We start from the raw sequence: 15,721 nt of genomic DNA, 5'->3' as shown, positions 1-15,721 counted from the left end.
ACGGCATCATGTGCACCGATGTACTGAGATTTCAGGTGGTGGACCCATGTTGCGTTCCTGAATCACTTCAGGCAGGAAAAACAACCTAGTAGACATTATAATTTGCTTCAATTAATGTAGTACAAATCTGCAGTTTTGGCCAAATTTGTATTCACTGAAGAGCAGCGAGGAAATACTGATTGGCAGCGCTGAATGCTCATCTCGTCCGTCTCTCTCGTGCACGGTTTTACAGTACAGTCTGGCGCCCCCCCGCCCCGTCTCACAGGAGCCGTCCACGTTCCTGAGGGACGCCGCCTCGGGCGCCCAAATTAGTGCAACGCTGGAAGAATAAGAATATCCTTCGCTGGATTCTTTTAGGCAAAAGCTTGTCTAATATCCATAAAAGCCTCATTAATATGATTGGGGGGAGGGGGGGGTCCAAAATGGCTTGTAGTCTTTGTAACGAGTCGCTGCTGCGTTGGATACCCAGCGTTTTAATAAAGAGTTGATTTCCACCAGCGTTGATGGGTTTGTGTGAGGGGGTTTTAGGCTGGTTGATGTCTGAATGAGCACAAAGGAAGCTGGGACGCTCCTGGAAAAGCATCCCGTTCGGTTCTGATTGCAAAGAAAGAGAAGAGGATTTACAATAATGAACATGAGGGAATTATTTTTGGACATGTTGATCTCTCTTTGTGGCTGCTAATTCGGAATTATGAGGATGAACAATAGTTTTAACGTCTGATTTGTGGAGCTGTTGGGACGAGTTCCTTTTGGTTTCCTTTTTTTTTCGCCCAGCTTAATTGTTCAGAACATCTTGTCCCCCCTGTCTGTCTGACATCCCGCTGCTATATTCATCCATCTTACTCTCTTTTCCTCTCTCCTGCAGGACTGTCCTCAGATCCTGCCCTCCACCCAGATCTACATCCCCGCCGGGGTGATGAGGCCCATCACGCTGCTGGCCCAGAACCTGCCGCAGCCGCAGTCCGGCCAGAGGAACTACGAGTGCATCTTCCACATCCAGGGCAGCACGCACAGCGTCCCGGCGCTCCGGTTCAACAGCACCAGCATACAGTGTCAGAAGACCACGGTAAGAACCAGCGATACTTAAAACGGCCCCCGACACCCCTAAGATCTCACAAAATGTGGGTTAAAGTGGACAAACCCTAATCCCTCGCTATAATGCGGTTCAACTTTCACGGATTTGCATTGTGCATCGTGTTCTGCATTCTGACTAAATAGTCTCTCCGTCTCTTCACTTCCTGTGTGTCAATCACGTTGGTCGCTTAGCAACAGTGCTGAGAACGGCCAATGAGCGTCAGCAGCTCAAGAACGGGAGCCTTTGATGAATCGTTCATTACAGTCTCAGATATAATCATGGTGGCATGTCGGTTTATAAGAATCTTTTTGCCCAGAAGAAAAAAGAGCGACGACAACGACCCATAACTATGTTCTTCTCTGGGAAAAAACCCACCTGCACCACGGGCTTTAGAAGAAAAAGATGCTACAGAGCGGAGTAAAGTCACGATGGAGCAGCACTCAGAAGAGCAGCAGGGAGAAGATCATTGAGTGCATGTACATTAGTGCAGCTTTGGTTGACATGCAACTGCGAACATGTCTAAAGTTTGCCAGATTGAATTTCATGCACTTAGAAACCTTTTTGATATGTTCTTTAAATGTAAGATTACTATCACTGACCACCCCGAGGTATTTAAAATCTGAGACAACACATAGTCGCTCCCCATCTACAACCACATCGGGATCTGGAGAGTGAGTTTTAGTTTTACTAAAAAACATACACACTGTTTTAGTGACATTCAGTTGAAGGCAGTTTTGCTTTAACCATTTTGTGACGCATTGCATTGAGTTGGTTAAGCGATCAGCAACTTGGGCTGCGCTGCTACCATGCATAAAAATGACAGTGTCCTCTGCATACATTATGGTGTTTGAATTAGGGCACACAGTTGGCAAATCATTCACATATAAAGAAAATACAAGTGGACCCAAAATGGATCCCTGGGGAACACCTGCAGCTAAGGAAATAGTTTTGGACTGATGATTCTTTAATGCGAACAAACTGAGACCTATTTGTTAAATATGAGTTCATCCATTTAATGGTGTCTGATGAAAAATTAAATGTGGAAAGTTTACCAAAAAGTACGCCATGATTGATGGTATCAAAGGCCTTTTTCAGATCTAAAAAAACAGCACCAACCACACCACCTTTATCTAGATTGACTTCATTTTTTCAATGAAATAACAATTGGCAGTTTCAGTTCATTACTGTATCTGAAAAAGCTAACTCAAAAGGCGGCCTGAGAAGAGGACTCTGTCTTGGGCCCGTGCTGGAGTTCTGGTCTTCCCAGCCCACACGAGCTCACAGTGAAGCCACATCAAACCCCGGTGTGTCGACATGGAGGTTTGCCAGGTTTAAACTTGGTACTTTACAGCGTCAGACAGAGAAATAACCAGGAAGAGATTGAGGAAGAGGAAATGGCATCAGTTGTGTCGTTTAAGGTGGCGAACCGAGCCAAAACCGCCACCAGAACCCGATCCAGTCACTTTGTTTAAGCCCAATCTCAGGCTGCGTCCAGACTGTTAGCCCAGGTCGGATTCTCCTTCTAGCAGATCAGAATCTGACATTAACGTTGGTTGTTGCTTGTGATCACATCAGAATCAGAATCAGAAATATGTTTATTGCCAAGTATTTTAACACACACAAGGAATTGGTTGTGGTGATTGGTGCAATACAAGGGAAACATGTTGGTTTTAAAGTGCCGGAGTTTTTTTTAGCAAAAAAGGAAATAAATTCAGGCTGAAAGTTGTTTTGGACTAAAAATGTGTCACGTCAGCGAGCCAGGTGAGAATCTCGTAGTTTATACTGCAAAAACTCAAAATCTTAACAAGAATATTTGTCTTATTTCTAGATAAAATGTCTCATTTTTAGTCAAAAAAATCTCATTACATTTAAAACAAGACTCATCGTTGGAAAAAACAACAATTTTCACCTGTTTCAAGTAGATTTTCACTTGAAATAAGTAGAAAAAATCTGCCAGTGGAACAAGATTTTTTTGCTTGTAATGAGAATCTTTTTTCTACTTGTTTCAAGTGAAAATTTACTTGAAACAGGTGGAAATTGTCAAATAAGTTATTTTTCGACTAAAAATTTGATATTTTAACTAGAAATAAGACAAATATTCCTGGTAAGATTTTGAGTTTTTGCAGTGTACCTGCAACGTACTTCACAAATCTGCAGCATCCATCCCAACCCCCGGGGTCAGACCGTTTAAAACCAACACACGGGAGAAAGGGATGCTTTTCTTAATCAGTGACATTTCTCAGGACTGTCTAACAAATATTGATAAATGGGGCGTAACATGTGTAGGAGTCATACGGGTGCAGGGCCGACTCACTCCAGTCGTCACGGCGACGAGGTCTCGGTGAACTCCTCAGCTCCGATCAGGGGCACGAATACGAGCGGAGGCATTTTAACGACTTCAAATATGACTTTAACAGAACGTGACGGGCAACACGATTAACATGCACGGCAGCAGGAACCGAGGTGTGGTTCTGGCAGCTCGGCTCGCCCGTCTCGCCCGTCTCAGGCTCGTCCCACGCGGCTGCTTCAGGACCACCTGCCGTCTCCGCTTCCCCACGACGGGTCCTGACAGCCGTCCTGCCTCAGACGGCGGCCGGCGGCTCCACACGTGGTCGGGGGAGGCGTTTTTAACGTTGATTTCCACGCCGGAGTGACGGCTCCCACGGCTCCTTTGTGCTCTTGAAATGGTAAACCGTGCATATTTAGCCGCGTGTGCGTCCCGGTAATTGCTTCACGCGGGTGATTGTGCTTTTAGACTTTCAGGGTTGTTAATCTTGTTTTTGACAGATTTTGTACATAATGACTTTGGAGACTTTTGAATAATAAAGTAGCTCTGAGATCAGTGAGAGCTGCACAGGAAGTTTGGGTGTTTGCGTACGTCAGTCGTGAAGCCTGGACTCACATCTCACATGGAAACTCTTTCAAGAAAACTAAAGAGACTCGGTGCTTAAACCGGACAAATGGAGTCAGTTTATTGCAGGTTTTTCTTTTACAAGCTGGATTGTGAACTTTTACCTGCGACACGTTGGTTTCTTGTCTTTTTGACAGCAGTATCTGAAATTGGGCGCGTTAAATATTGTTCTGATTGAAGTTTGAGTTTGAGCTGATGCATGATTTCTCCTGAAGGAGGTGGACGGGGAGGTCCGGGCCCCCCGGGACCCGGCCTTGGATGAGTTCATGGATGGATAGATGGACTTTCAGAAACTTCCTCTGTAGGATATTATTGACTCTTGGTCAAGCCCCGCCCCCGTTGCTAAGTCGCCCCCGTTGCTAGGTTGGACATAACCATCATCTCTCCCGTCCACTTCCATTGTAAAAACAGGGTTTTACGTCACTGTATTTCTATTTATTGGACAAAAGAAAATCAACAGCAACTAAGGCCACGTTTCCACATAGCCGGGTATTTACAAAAATGGATATTTCCCCCTCTACGTTTTGAAAAATATCCTCGTTTACACGAACCCGGATAAATAAGCTGTTGCGGTGCTATGAGCAGCCAAACCTACAGGGGGCAGTGTAACAAGAAAATAGTCATGCTAGCCAATCAGAATCCTGGAAAAAAACTGAAAAAAAGCCTGAATAATATGGTTCCGCGTTAAATCGACGGCGTAGCCTACGGTGGGCGTCGCCGCATACCCTACGCCTGCGTTGGTGTAACGCGGAACCATAAATCCGCCTTGACTGCAGTTACTTCCAAGACGGAACGAGAGTCTTTCGTTTGGAGTGACAGAGAAGTGGAGTTACTTTTAAGTGCGACTTTAGAATATAAAACAGGTAAAATACAAGAAAATATTGATGGTGGCCAAACAAATTGTAAACACAGGTCGCACACATGATGCTGGTGACGTTTCTGTTGCATAATGTGACGTTCTGAAGCCTAAATCTCTGTTTCCCTCCATTTACAAGCAAACTTGAAAACGGAGTTTTTGAAAATCTCCACTTTGGCCGGAGTTTTCAGTAATTATCGTTTTTGGTGACTTTGAGCTTCGTTTTCGTGTAAACGAACGGCCAAAACTTATGAAAACACCACCGTTTTTGCTACGTGTAAACGGGGCCTAAGACTTCATCATACTAAGACAAACGTAAGACAAAAATAATGTATTTTGGAGAATTGATTTGCAAATAAAAGTTGAATTGGATGGCAGCGATATTGAAAAAGTAAACGAAATCGGATTTCTTGGAGTAATAATGGATGTATAGATACAAATCACTTCAGGTTAGTTTACAAACTGAGGTTTTAGGCGAAAACAAGATATTTTGATTAGTTTAGCTGATAGTACGGTGGAAGGTGTGTTCGTCCACATACAAAGCATTTTTTGTAATTTGCAGTTGGCTTTGGAATGAAATGTATTCCTGTGATTCTCTCTGGGTAACGGGTGTCAGTTTTACAACTGCCCAGAGCACGCCGCTTAACCTTTATAAGATAAATAAATAAAAGGCTTTCACGTTTGTAGCTATGGGCTGTAGCTGCTTCAGAGCAGACTTTGTTTTGGAAGTTTCTGCCAGTTTTAATACGAAGTTTTCAAAAAAATAATCCAGTGATTTAAATTTTGATAAAAGCAATGTAAGAACTCAGCTTTTTCCATTGATGTGAACAAGAGAGACGTCTGCTTTGTCCAACCGGTTATTCTGACCCAGATGTAGCAACGGAGGATGATTTCTCTGATTGGTCAGTCAGGGACCAATCCTAAGGCTGACAAAGGGTCAATTTAATCTGCATGTGCTGAATTCCATTGTGCTAAAAGTTTTGCTTTGAGACCAGAACTCCACCAGAAATATTTAGCTGTTTTTTTAGTTGTTGTTTTTTTTTTTTTTTTACTGTGTTGGCCTTTGAGTTTGTTGTGAAAAGCTTCCACGTCCTCAAAAGCAGCAACCGACCCGGGAAATAGCGGTGAGCGGTTTTCATTCGGCTCGTTTGATGGACTCGGAAACATTCATTACCACCGCGACTGGTGCAGAGTTGCTGATGCAGGAGGACAGAGACCTTCCTCAGCAAAACCCGGCAAAGCCAAATGAATACCAGCCCCCCCCACCACCACACACACACACACACCCCGAACACACACACATGCATTCATTTTCGTCATTCTTCAGTGCACCTGAATGTTTTGTAAAATTACAATGTTCTCTCCGCAGGAGTCGGGGAAAAATAGGAAACGCTCGGGTCTCAACACAATTTTGCAGCTGTTGATGAAGCTAGACGGGAGGCTGAATTATGTGTGTTTGCTTGGGCGCTCCACGTGCACACATCCGTGTTGTGTCAGGTGGAGTGTGTAATCCCCCCCCACCCCTCCGCTCGTCAGGTGGGACTGTGATAGGATCCAATTAAGGGAGCTGTAGATAAAATGATGATGGATTGCAGTGATGTGCTAGACTGACGGCCACAATCACACACACACACACACACACGCGCACACAGACAAACAGAGAAAAGCCTGGTAAATAGAAAAAGAAAGAGAGAAAGCCAGAAGAGGAGGTGAGGAAATCAGACGGCGATGGAGCAAAAGTGTGATGGAGGAAGAAGAAGAAAACATACTGGAGACAAAAGAAAGAAAGAGGGAGAAACAGATGGAGACGGAATGGTTTTGGAATAGAAAAGATGAGAAAGTGATGCTGAGAGAAAAGGAAATATTGATCTGTGGAGCTAGTGAGGATGAGAATGAGCAGAAGGAGGGATGTTCGGGGCGCCGGGATTAGTTGGAAAGTCGTTCAGCTGTGCGATCTTGTTTAATTTGGTTTTTCTTTTGCAAAGTTTTATCAACATTTGTGCGTTTAGCTGCTCGTGGCTCCGGCCTGGTGATTGTCTGCTGCAAGAACAAGGTTTCTCTGCAGGAAGGATCACCGTCACAGCGAGCGGGGTTCACTGACGGTTCCGCTCCAGATCCAGAGGATCCGCTTGAGCTGGTTCAGCCATCTGGTCAGGAAACCTCCTGGACTCCGGCCCGGGAGCCGCTCCAGACACGTCTCCCCCGTGAGAAGTGAGGAGGCCTCGGGGCAGAACCAGGTGTCTCTCCAGAGATTAGCAGAGCTTCCACACCTGCAGTCCACTTCAAATGCACTTTAGCGACTCAGTTCTGCTCGGTCTGGTGTGGAGACGAACATTTCTGAGAACTGGACCCAGATCTCATAAAGGAGCTGGTCTTGATCCAACTAGTGTGGTTTCTGTCAGTCTGTTTCAATTTTAGTTTTAGTCTAGTCTTTGGGTCCAGCTATCATTTTAGTTATTAGTTTTAGTCACGTTCATTCTCCTTTTAGTCGTGTCAAGTTTCAGTCGACTAAAATCCCAGCAATTTAGTCTTGTTTTAGTCAAAGATTGTATTTAGCCAAACCCATTTTACAATTCAAACAAGGTTATCTTATTATGATATTATTGTTACCTTATAGACTCAAGAATACATTCATTCCAGATACAGAAGACTCTAATTTGAGTTTACAACATATTTATTTTTCCGCATTTCTCCCCATCTTTTTCTTTTTCGACGACACATTGGGTTTTCTTTTCCACGTCTATGTAGGAAAGTGGATCCAAAGATGGTTCTTCTTCTTCTTCTCCAACCCCAGAGCAGATCCCCGTGTTTCTCTATGTAACTTTGTTTTTAATTGACGTTAACTAGAGCTCTGCGTTAACGGCATCAGCCTCTAACTCTGCAGCTGCATCTTCTGGATCTGATTCCTGCTGCAGCGACTGGGATTGAGGACTAACGTCACCCAGCAGAACTAAACCAGAGGAACTACTGAAAACATGGACATTAAACCAGAGAAACTACTGAAAACATGGACATTAAACCAGAGGAACTACTGAAAACATGGACATTAAACCAGAGGAACTACTGAAAACATGGACATTAAACCAGAGAAACTACTGAAAACATGGACATTAAACCAGAGAAACTACTGAAAACATGGACATTAAACCGGAGGAAACTACTGAAAACATGGACATTAAACCAGAGAAACTACTGAAAACATGGACATTAAACCAGAGGAAACTACTGAAAACATGGACATTAAACCAGAGGAAACTACTGAAAACATGGACATTAAACCGGAGGAAACTACTGAAAACATGGACATTAAACCAGAGAAACTACTGAAAACATGGACATTAAACCAGAGGAAACTACTGAAAACATGGACATTAAGGATCTTTGTTAGAACATTTCGTCTCGTTTTTGGTCAATGAAAATAAAGACACATTTTAGCAGAGTTTTTATTTTGTAATCTACATCTTAGTGTCGTTTTTATTCCTCTACGATATCGCATTATATATTTAATTATCGTTATCGTCACATGACCAGCATTTTCGTTGCGTCTCGTTCTCCTTAGGTGATAAAGGTTCGTTGACGACGATATTTAGTCATAATTTTCGTTGACAAAAGCAACTTTAGATCCAACACCTCTGGTGCAGCAGCATAGTGAGTAAAGGAGTCACATGAATTGGTTCACTGAATTCCAATAATTTTGATGCAACTTTGCAGCCGGCCAGGGTCCAGACCCGGCTCCGTAGACCACTTTCCAGTTTCCATAAAAGGCCTCTAAAAACCTTAAAAAAATAAATGAAATGACAAAAAAAGGGGACGAAGAAGGACAATTTCTTTCAGCTTTTTCCCCTCGCAGACTTTACGTCAGACGCCCTTCCTGACCCTCTCCTGCATTCCCGGGCCCATGAGTGGCCGGAGTGGTGGGAGGTTCAGGTTTTCCCAGGATGCCTTGCCACATGTCGGGGGGGCTGGGGGATCAATCCAGCGAAACCCCGATGAAAAGGAACACGCTTGAAAATATCGGTACCAAGGAATCGATAAACGGCAGATCCGATGACGGCGACCACTGTGTTCAATATCCTCAGCGGGGAGTGTGTGTGTGTGTGTGTGTGCGTGTGCGTGTGAGAGAGAGGGTAATAAATCAGGCAGAATTAGCCGGCAGCAGACGTACACTCATCCATTCAGCCCTACTGTCTCCGGGTGCATTATTTAGCCGCTCACCAAACACCGAAACATCGAACTTGCATACTCAAATACACGGGGGACCCGGAGCATGCACCGGAGCACAGTGGAGGACTCGCAGGACGGTGCACGGCGGTGCACGGGTACAGACTCTGGAACCTCCCCGGGGGGGTTTGGGGAGCCAGCACCGAGCAGACATATGGAGATGCTCCACACCATCCTCTCCCTAATCATGTGGAGCAGACGGAGACTGTAGCATCAGCAGCAAGCGGGAACCTGCTTTACATGATTTATTAGGCTGGCAGGCAGCGGCCCGCGGCGCGGCCGCGCGCTGGCGTCCCGTTGCGGGTCCGCGCGGGACGGGCGTCTTATGGCGCTTTTACACTAGTACCTACTCAGCCCGACTCGACTCGCCTTGCCCTCGTTTCTTTTCAACACCCAGATGAGTATGGAGCTAGAACAGTCTCATAATTCACAAATGCACAGGACAAGTTTTACAAATGCACAGAACGATTTGCAAATACACACACAGTTTCACACGTGCACAGAACAATTCACACGTGCGTAGGACAAGATACACAAATGTATTTTTGATGCACACACAAATATAACCTGATTTACACATGTTTTTTTGTCTGTGAGTTGCGCTGGATTTGTGTGTGAGTTTTGAGACTCCCCTGACGTGACGAGATCCACACATAGGTTTTTTTTTAACACGGAAGGATCTGCAACCAATCAGATGTCTTCATTTGTTCCAGCCAATCATAAGAGCAGACCTACGTGGGGGACGATTCACTCTAAACCAATCAGATTAAAGGGGCGGATACACCTGCTGTTTGAACTGCGTTAGCGCTGTTCACTTAGAAAAGTGATTAATATTTCAAGTTAGTGGAATAAATATAAATAAACACCAACAGGAGATACAAGATAAATTAAAGCTGCAAGCAGCGATGAACGGGCCCTCGCACTCACGGGCACCGCCCCCATAAGCATATCAGAAATGACACCACCCACGACTTCCTATGTCAAAACATTCAAAAGTTATAGCAGAAAAAAGGGACAACCAATCAGAAGAAGGGGCGGGGCTAATTAAGGCCAACGAAGCTTAAGGACTCATTACAGAATCCCATGACACCACCCACAACTTCCTATGTCAAACCATTCAAAAGTTATGGCAGAGAAAAGTATTCTAGGGGGCGCTGTTGAGCCGTTAGGCCACGCCCATTAATGCAAACCATGAAATATCAAATTTATCGCCAAGCCTGGCTTGCATGCAAAATTTGGTGACTTTTGGAGAACTATCAAATATGGACCAATCAGATTTCAAAATGGCCGACTTCCTGTTCGGTTTCGGCCATGGCTCCAAGAGACTTTTCTTTAAGTTGTGCCATGATACAGGTGTGTAGCGATTTTCGTGCATGTACGTCAAACCGTATTGTGGGATTTGAGGCACAAAGTTTTCCAGGGGGCGCTGTTGAGCCATTTTGCCACGCCCATTAATCCAAACCATGAAACTTCAAATTTATCGCCAGGCCTGCGTTGCATGCAAAATATGGTGACTTTTGGGGAACTATCAAATATGGACCAATCAGATGAAGGGGGGCCGCGCCTTTTGGCGTCTAGCGTCGCCACGGTAACACTTTTGAAAGAGAAAAGTAATGCGTGTAGTCGCAGGATAGAGACGCACATTTTGATGTATAACACATCTGGGTTCACGATACGGTTCGGGCCGTATTAATTCTCGAAGGAATGGCATATATTGCTCCAAAATTACGCGATTAATTCAGAATGTTCAAAATGGCCGACTTCCTGTTCGGTTTCGGCCATGGCGCCAAGAGACTTTTCTTTTAGTTGCGACATGATACAGGTGTGTACCGATTTTCGTTCATGTACGTCAAACCGTATTGTGGGGCTTGAGGCGCAAAGTTTTTTCTATCTGAACCAATCAGATGAAGGGTGGGCGCGCTTTTTGGCGTCTAGCGTCGCCACGGTAACACTTTTGAAAGAGAAAAGTAATGCGTGGTGTCGGAGGATGGAGACGCACATTTTTATGTATAACACACCTGGGTGCACGTTACAGTTCGGGCCGTATTAACTGCCGAAGGAAGGCATCAATTTCGCCAAAATGACGCGATTAATTCAAAATGGCCGACTTCCTGTTCGGTTTCTCAACATGACGCCCAGAGACTTTTCTTTAAGTTGTGTACTGATACAGGTGTGTACAGATTTTCGTGCATGTACGACAAACCGCATTGTGGGGCTTGAGGCACAAAGTTTTCTAGGGGGCGCTGTTGAGCCGTTAGGCCACGCCCATTAATGCAAACCATTAAATATCAAATTTTTCGCCAGACCTGGCTTGCATGCAAAATTTGGTGACTTTTTGGGCACGTTTAGGGGGGCAAAAAGGCCTTCCTTTTGTCAGAACAATAAGAAGAAGAAGAAGAAGAATAATTCCTGCAATTACAATAGGGCCTTCGCACTGCAAGTGCTCGGGCCCTAATAAACAGGATGGAGAGGATATCACTGCTCTGATTTTCTTGTGATCTCGGTAAATAAAACAGCGCGATCTGAGATGGTTTGTCGGGCTGATCAACCAGAGCCGCCAGCAGACTGCACTCCAAGTCCTGCCGATGCAGCAACTGATTATGAGAAACAGCGGAGATATTTATGTATTTGAACTACAGGTGTCTTTCAGGAGAACGAGCCTGTTGACGGGGGTGAATATTGCTGCAGGTTGTGTTCTGGCTCTGGCCGCGATGGCGCTGGTCCCGGTCAGACACCAGCTGACCAGTGACCAGATGTGGAGGTCAGAAACAAGCAGCTGTTATCCTCACATTTATGATGTGACATCGCCACCACACAGAGACAAACGTGTCAAAACAGCTCTGGCAGATCAACACATTCCCGGTGCAGAGTCATGCATGGGAAGATGCAACGGTGATGATGCTGGTCGGGGTTTAGTCCACCGATCATCAAACATCTGAGCTGGATACAGAGGTTCTTCGGTTATCAGTCGACTGATACCGACTTTACTCCAGATATGTCGGTAAATTAATCTCCTGACATGTGCGCTTCTGCTCCACCTGCCGCTGCAGCTCGTCCCCGTCAGACAGCGCAGCAGCTCTCTGCATCTGTCTGGTTCTGAGATGAATCAGCGGGACAGTAATACTTCGTGAAACCAAACGGAGCAAATATATAAAAATCTCCGCTGTTTTTCATCAGCAGTTTCTGCATCGGCAGGACTAAGAGCTCTCCCGACGGCTCTGGTTGAACAGCCCGACAAACCATCTCCAATCGCGCTGTTTTATTTACCGGGATCACAAGAAAAGCAACAGTGATCTCCTCTCCATCCTGTTTATTTATATTTTATCTTCTGTTGGTGTTTATTTATCTTAACTCCACTATCTTGAAATATTAATCACTTTTCTATGTGAACAGCGCTAACGTTCAAACAGCAGGTGTATCCGCCCCTTTAATCTGATTGGTTGCAGATCCTTCCGTGTTAAAAAAAACCTATGTGTGGATCTCGTCACGTCAGGGGAGTCTCAAAACTCACACACAAATCCAGATCAGCTCACAGACAAAAAAACATGTGTAAATCAGGTTATATTTGTGTGTGCATCAAAAATACATTTGTGAATCTTGTCCTGTGCACGTGTGAATTGTTCTGTGCACGTGTGAAACTGTGTGTGTATTTGCAAATCGTTCTGTGCATTTGTAAAACTTGTCCTGTGCACGTGTGAAACGGTGTGTGTATTTGCAAATCGGTCCGTGCATTTGTAAAACTTGTCCTGTGCATTTGTGAATTATGAGACTGTTCTAGCTCCATAGATGAGAAGCTGGCGGGTTGGAGCGAAGCTGCTGTGACGTTTGTAGTCATGGACTGAGAAAGCTCCTGGTATACGTTTTCATTCCTCGTGGCCCTGTCTAGCTCTCTCTGGATATTTTCCTCTGCCACCAGGTTTATGAAGGTCTCCACCTTAGAATTTGACCACGGAACAGATTTCTGTGCTGCCATTGTTCTTCGAAAACAATGAACAAGAAGTCGCTCTTGAAATGACGTCACATCCTGACTCAGAGATCTGATTGGCCAACCGCCTGACCAATCAGTGGCATGTAGTGGATGACATCACAGCCCAACTACTACTCTACTCGGCACATTAGACCCCTAGTGGAAAGGCGCCAAGGCGAGTCGGGCTGAGTAGGTACTAGTGGGAAAAGTGCCATTTGTTGCTTAGTTCTCAGGTTTGTCTGGACTTGACGGTTCACGAAGGAGCTGCGCTGAGACTTTGCACACAGCTGGTTGACCTTCTTTCTTTGTCTTTGTGTAACTCAGACTTTGTTTTGATAATCAAATATAAATATTCAAATAAAATAAAGCGTGTAGCCCCGTAACTTGGGATGGGGGGGATGAAGTTGCTATGTGTCAGGATCTGATCCTTCAAAACATTACCAAAATCATTTACATTCTTAAGAAAATGACAACATGCAGACCTTGCAGGAAATATTCTGACGTATTCAAACTGGTCTCTGGTCCTGTTCAGGTCGGTTTGTGAATGATTTAATTTATTCAACCCGGTTATCGTCCTCCGACACCGACGTTTGCTTGATCCCTGCTTTTCACCGTCAACGATGCAGTGGACCAATCCGTGAGAGGTTGACTGGTTTGGACTGGAACTGGTCCGAGACCTCGTTGCTCTAAAACACGGTGGGATAGTCCTTAATCTTTCTGGTAGGTCAGAAACTAACTTGGTCGTGGCGGTGACCTCCTGCGGGAGGGGGTCTGTGCGGCTCCGTTTGGACGTGAGAGAGTTAAACTCACCAAAGAGCGATAGAAATACAGGAGCATTGGTGTAACCGGTCCAGAATATCGATCAGAGTTCTGACCAGAGCTCTGAACCTAAAATCGGACGCGTTTAGAGTTGGTGATGCGTCTGGTGATGTGTCAAGGGCTCGTCCCCGGACGGCCCCGGACCAGTTTAACCCTGGTGTCGCTCTATTAGCCCTTTTCCACCAAACCAGTTCCAGGACTTGTTCTAGTCCAGTGCTGGTGCTGGTTCACAACTCGTTCAACTTCGGAACCAGCTGAAAACCGGTTTGATTTTTCATAACTCAGGTTCTTGGTGGAGCCACGTCAGTTACGTCGCTGCGTTTGCGTGAAAGTTGCAGCAACAACCAGGTATCTGCTCTAATAGAACTTGGTCCACGTAGCTCCTCCGTGGACACATCTCTAAAAGACAGGTTGTCTCCTCCTCAGACCCATGATGCTTTGCTGCATCCAGATTCATTCTTATCTGAAAATGTCTCCGTCTCCCAGTCTTGCTGTTGCCGTTGGTCTTAATAACTCCGCCCCCTCTGCTAACGTAAGCGGTTCTTTCCGCTAGTCCAACAAAGAGTTGGTGCTACCTTGGAACCGGTTCTTCTGACCTGGAGCCAGTTCTTTGTCAGTGGGAACAGAAAATCCAGTTCCAAACTCAGCACTGGCCCAGAATCAGAACCAGAACCAGAACCAGAACCAGAACCGGTTTGGTGGAAAAGGGCTATTACAGAAGAGTCCTGGATGCTGCTTGTTTGGGAGGACGTTGGTTTTCAGGGTGGTTGTACGTATTGTCCTTCACCAACATCCGGTTCCCGCACTCTCTCTCATTTACGGCTGTGACTAAGAGAGTAGCAGCAAAGATGAGTCGGAAAATTAACTCTGTCTTCATCGTATTTATTCTTGGAAAAGAAAATAAGTTCTAATCCAGTGGTTCCCAACCTTTTTTCCTTGTTTCCCCCCTACTTGTGTCTAAGACCAGCCAGGACCCCCGACCCGTACATACTAGCACCAAAATAGTCTTTAATTGAAAAAAATGAACATTAATTATGTTTTTTGATACATTTCTCTTTGGTTTACTCAGAATACATAGGACTTTGTTTTTCTCCAATGTCACCAATGTATAAAATACGCAAAAAAAGGACATAAAAGGACATACAAATATTTCTGAAAAATGTCTTATTATTATTTAACAACCTGTCGGACTAGATTAAATGTTGAGTAATGATATAATAATAAGGAATGAAATAATTTCCTGTGTTTGTCACCAGTGAATAAAAAACACAAAAAAATATTCAAGACATTCATAAATTATTCCTAACAATGTCTTATGAATGACTGATTCGCAAATATAATTTTTACAACTGCATAATTTCAAAGCAGACAAAGTTTCGCGCCCCCCCAGAGATCTCTGGCGCCCCCCCAGGGGGGCCCGGACCCCAGGTTGGGAAACACTGATTTAATTTACTCCGACAGGTTGTTAAAGGAAAAATGTAAAAAAAAATTTGGTCTCATATTAAGAGACATTTTTCAGAAATATTTTTATGTCCTTTTGTTTGTATTTTATACATTGGAGAAAATATGTCATATGTATACAGAGTAAACCAAAGAGAAATGGAAAAAAGGTTGGGAACCGCTGGCCTAGAGTAAAACTAGAGAGACATGCAGAAGTGTAAAGCAGCTCAGAACTCAGGTACAGTAAAACTGTCCCCGATGCGGTTCGTGCTCCGCCGGGTCCGTAAATGTCGCGGTGTGATCTTATTAGTTGGTAATTTCTTGTTTTATGGAGCTGTAATATTTGTTTTATGTGCAAAAACTCACATTTTCAAAGTCACTCAACAAAACCAGACGGAAATGAATGAAAATGGACTGAAATAGGGGACTTGT

At 44.6% G+C, this 15,721-nt stretch overlaps 1 protein-coding gene across 3 annotated transcripts in view; it reads left to right on the top strand.

Moving 5' to 3' along the window:
* The window catches only part of plxna1a (plexin A1a), a 444,018-nt gene that overhangs the window by 257,370 nt on the left and 170,927 nt on the right, over nt 1-15,721 (top strand). For all 3 annotated transcript variants that reach the window (XM_061736805.1, XM_061736806.1, XM_061736804.1), the window contains exon 9: nt 866-1,066. In XM_061736805.1, coding sequence (XP_061592789.1) covers nt 866-1,066 — 201 coding nt within the window. The remainder of the gene's footprint in view (nt 1-865; nt 1,067-15,721) is intronic.

The sequence above is a fragment of the Cololabis saira genome, chromosome 12 (genome assembly GCF_033807715.1).
Source record: "Cololabis saira isolate AMF1-May2022 chromosome 12, fColSai1.1, whole genome shotgun sequence".
Classification (NCBI taxonomy): Eukaryota; Metazoa; Chordata; class Actinopteri; order Beloniformes; family Belonidae; genus Cololabis; species Cololabis saira.
The sequence above is the reverse complement of the archived record's forward strand: the minus strand, read 5'-3'. Positions and strand labels throughout refer to the sequence as shown.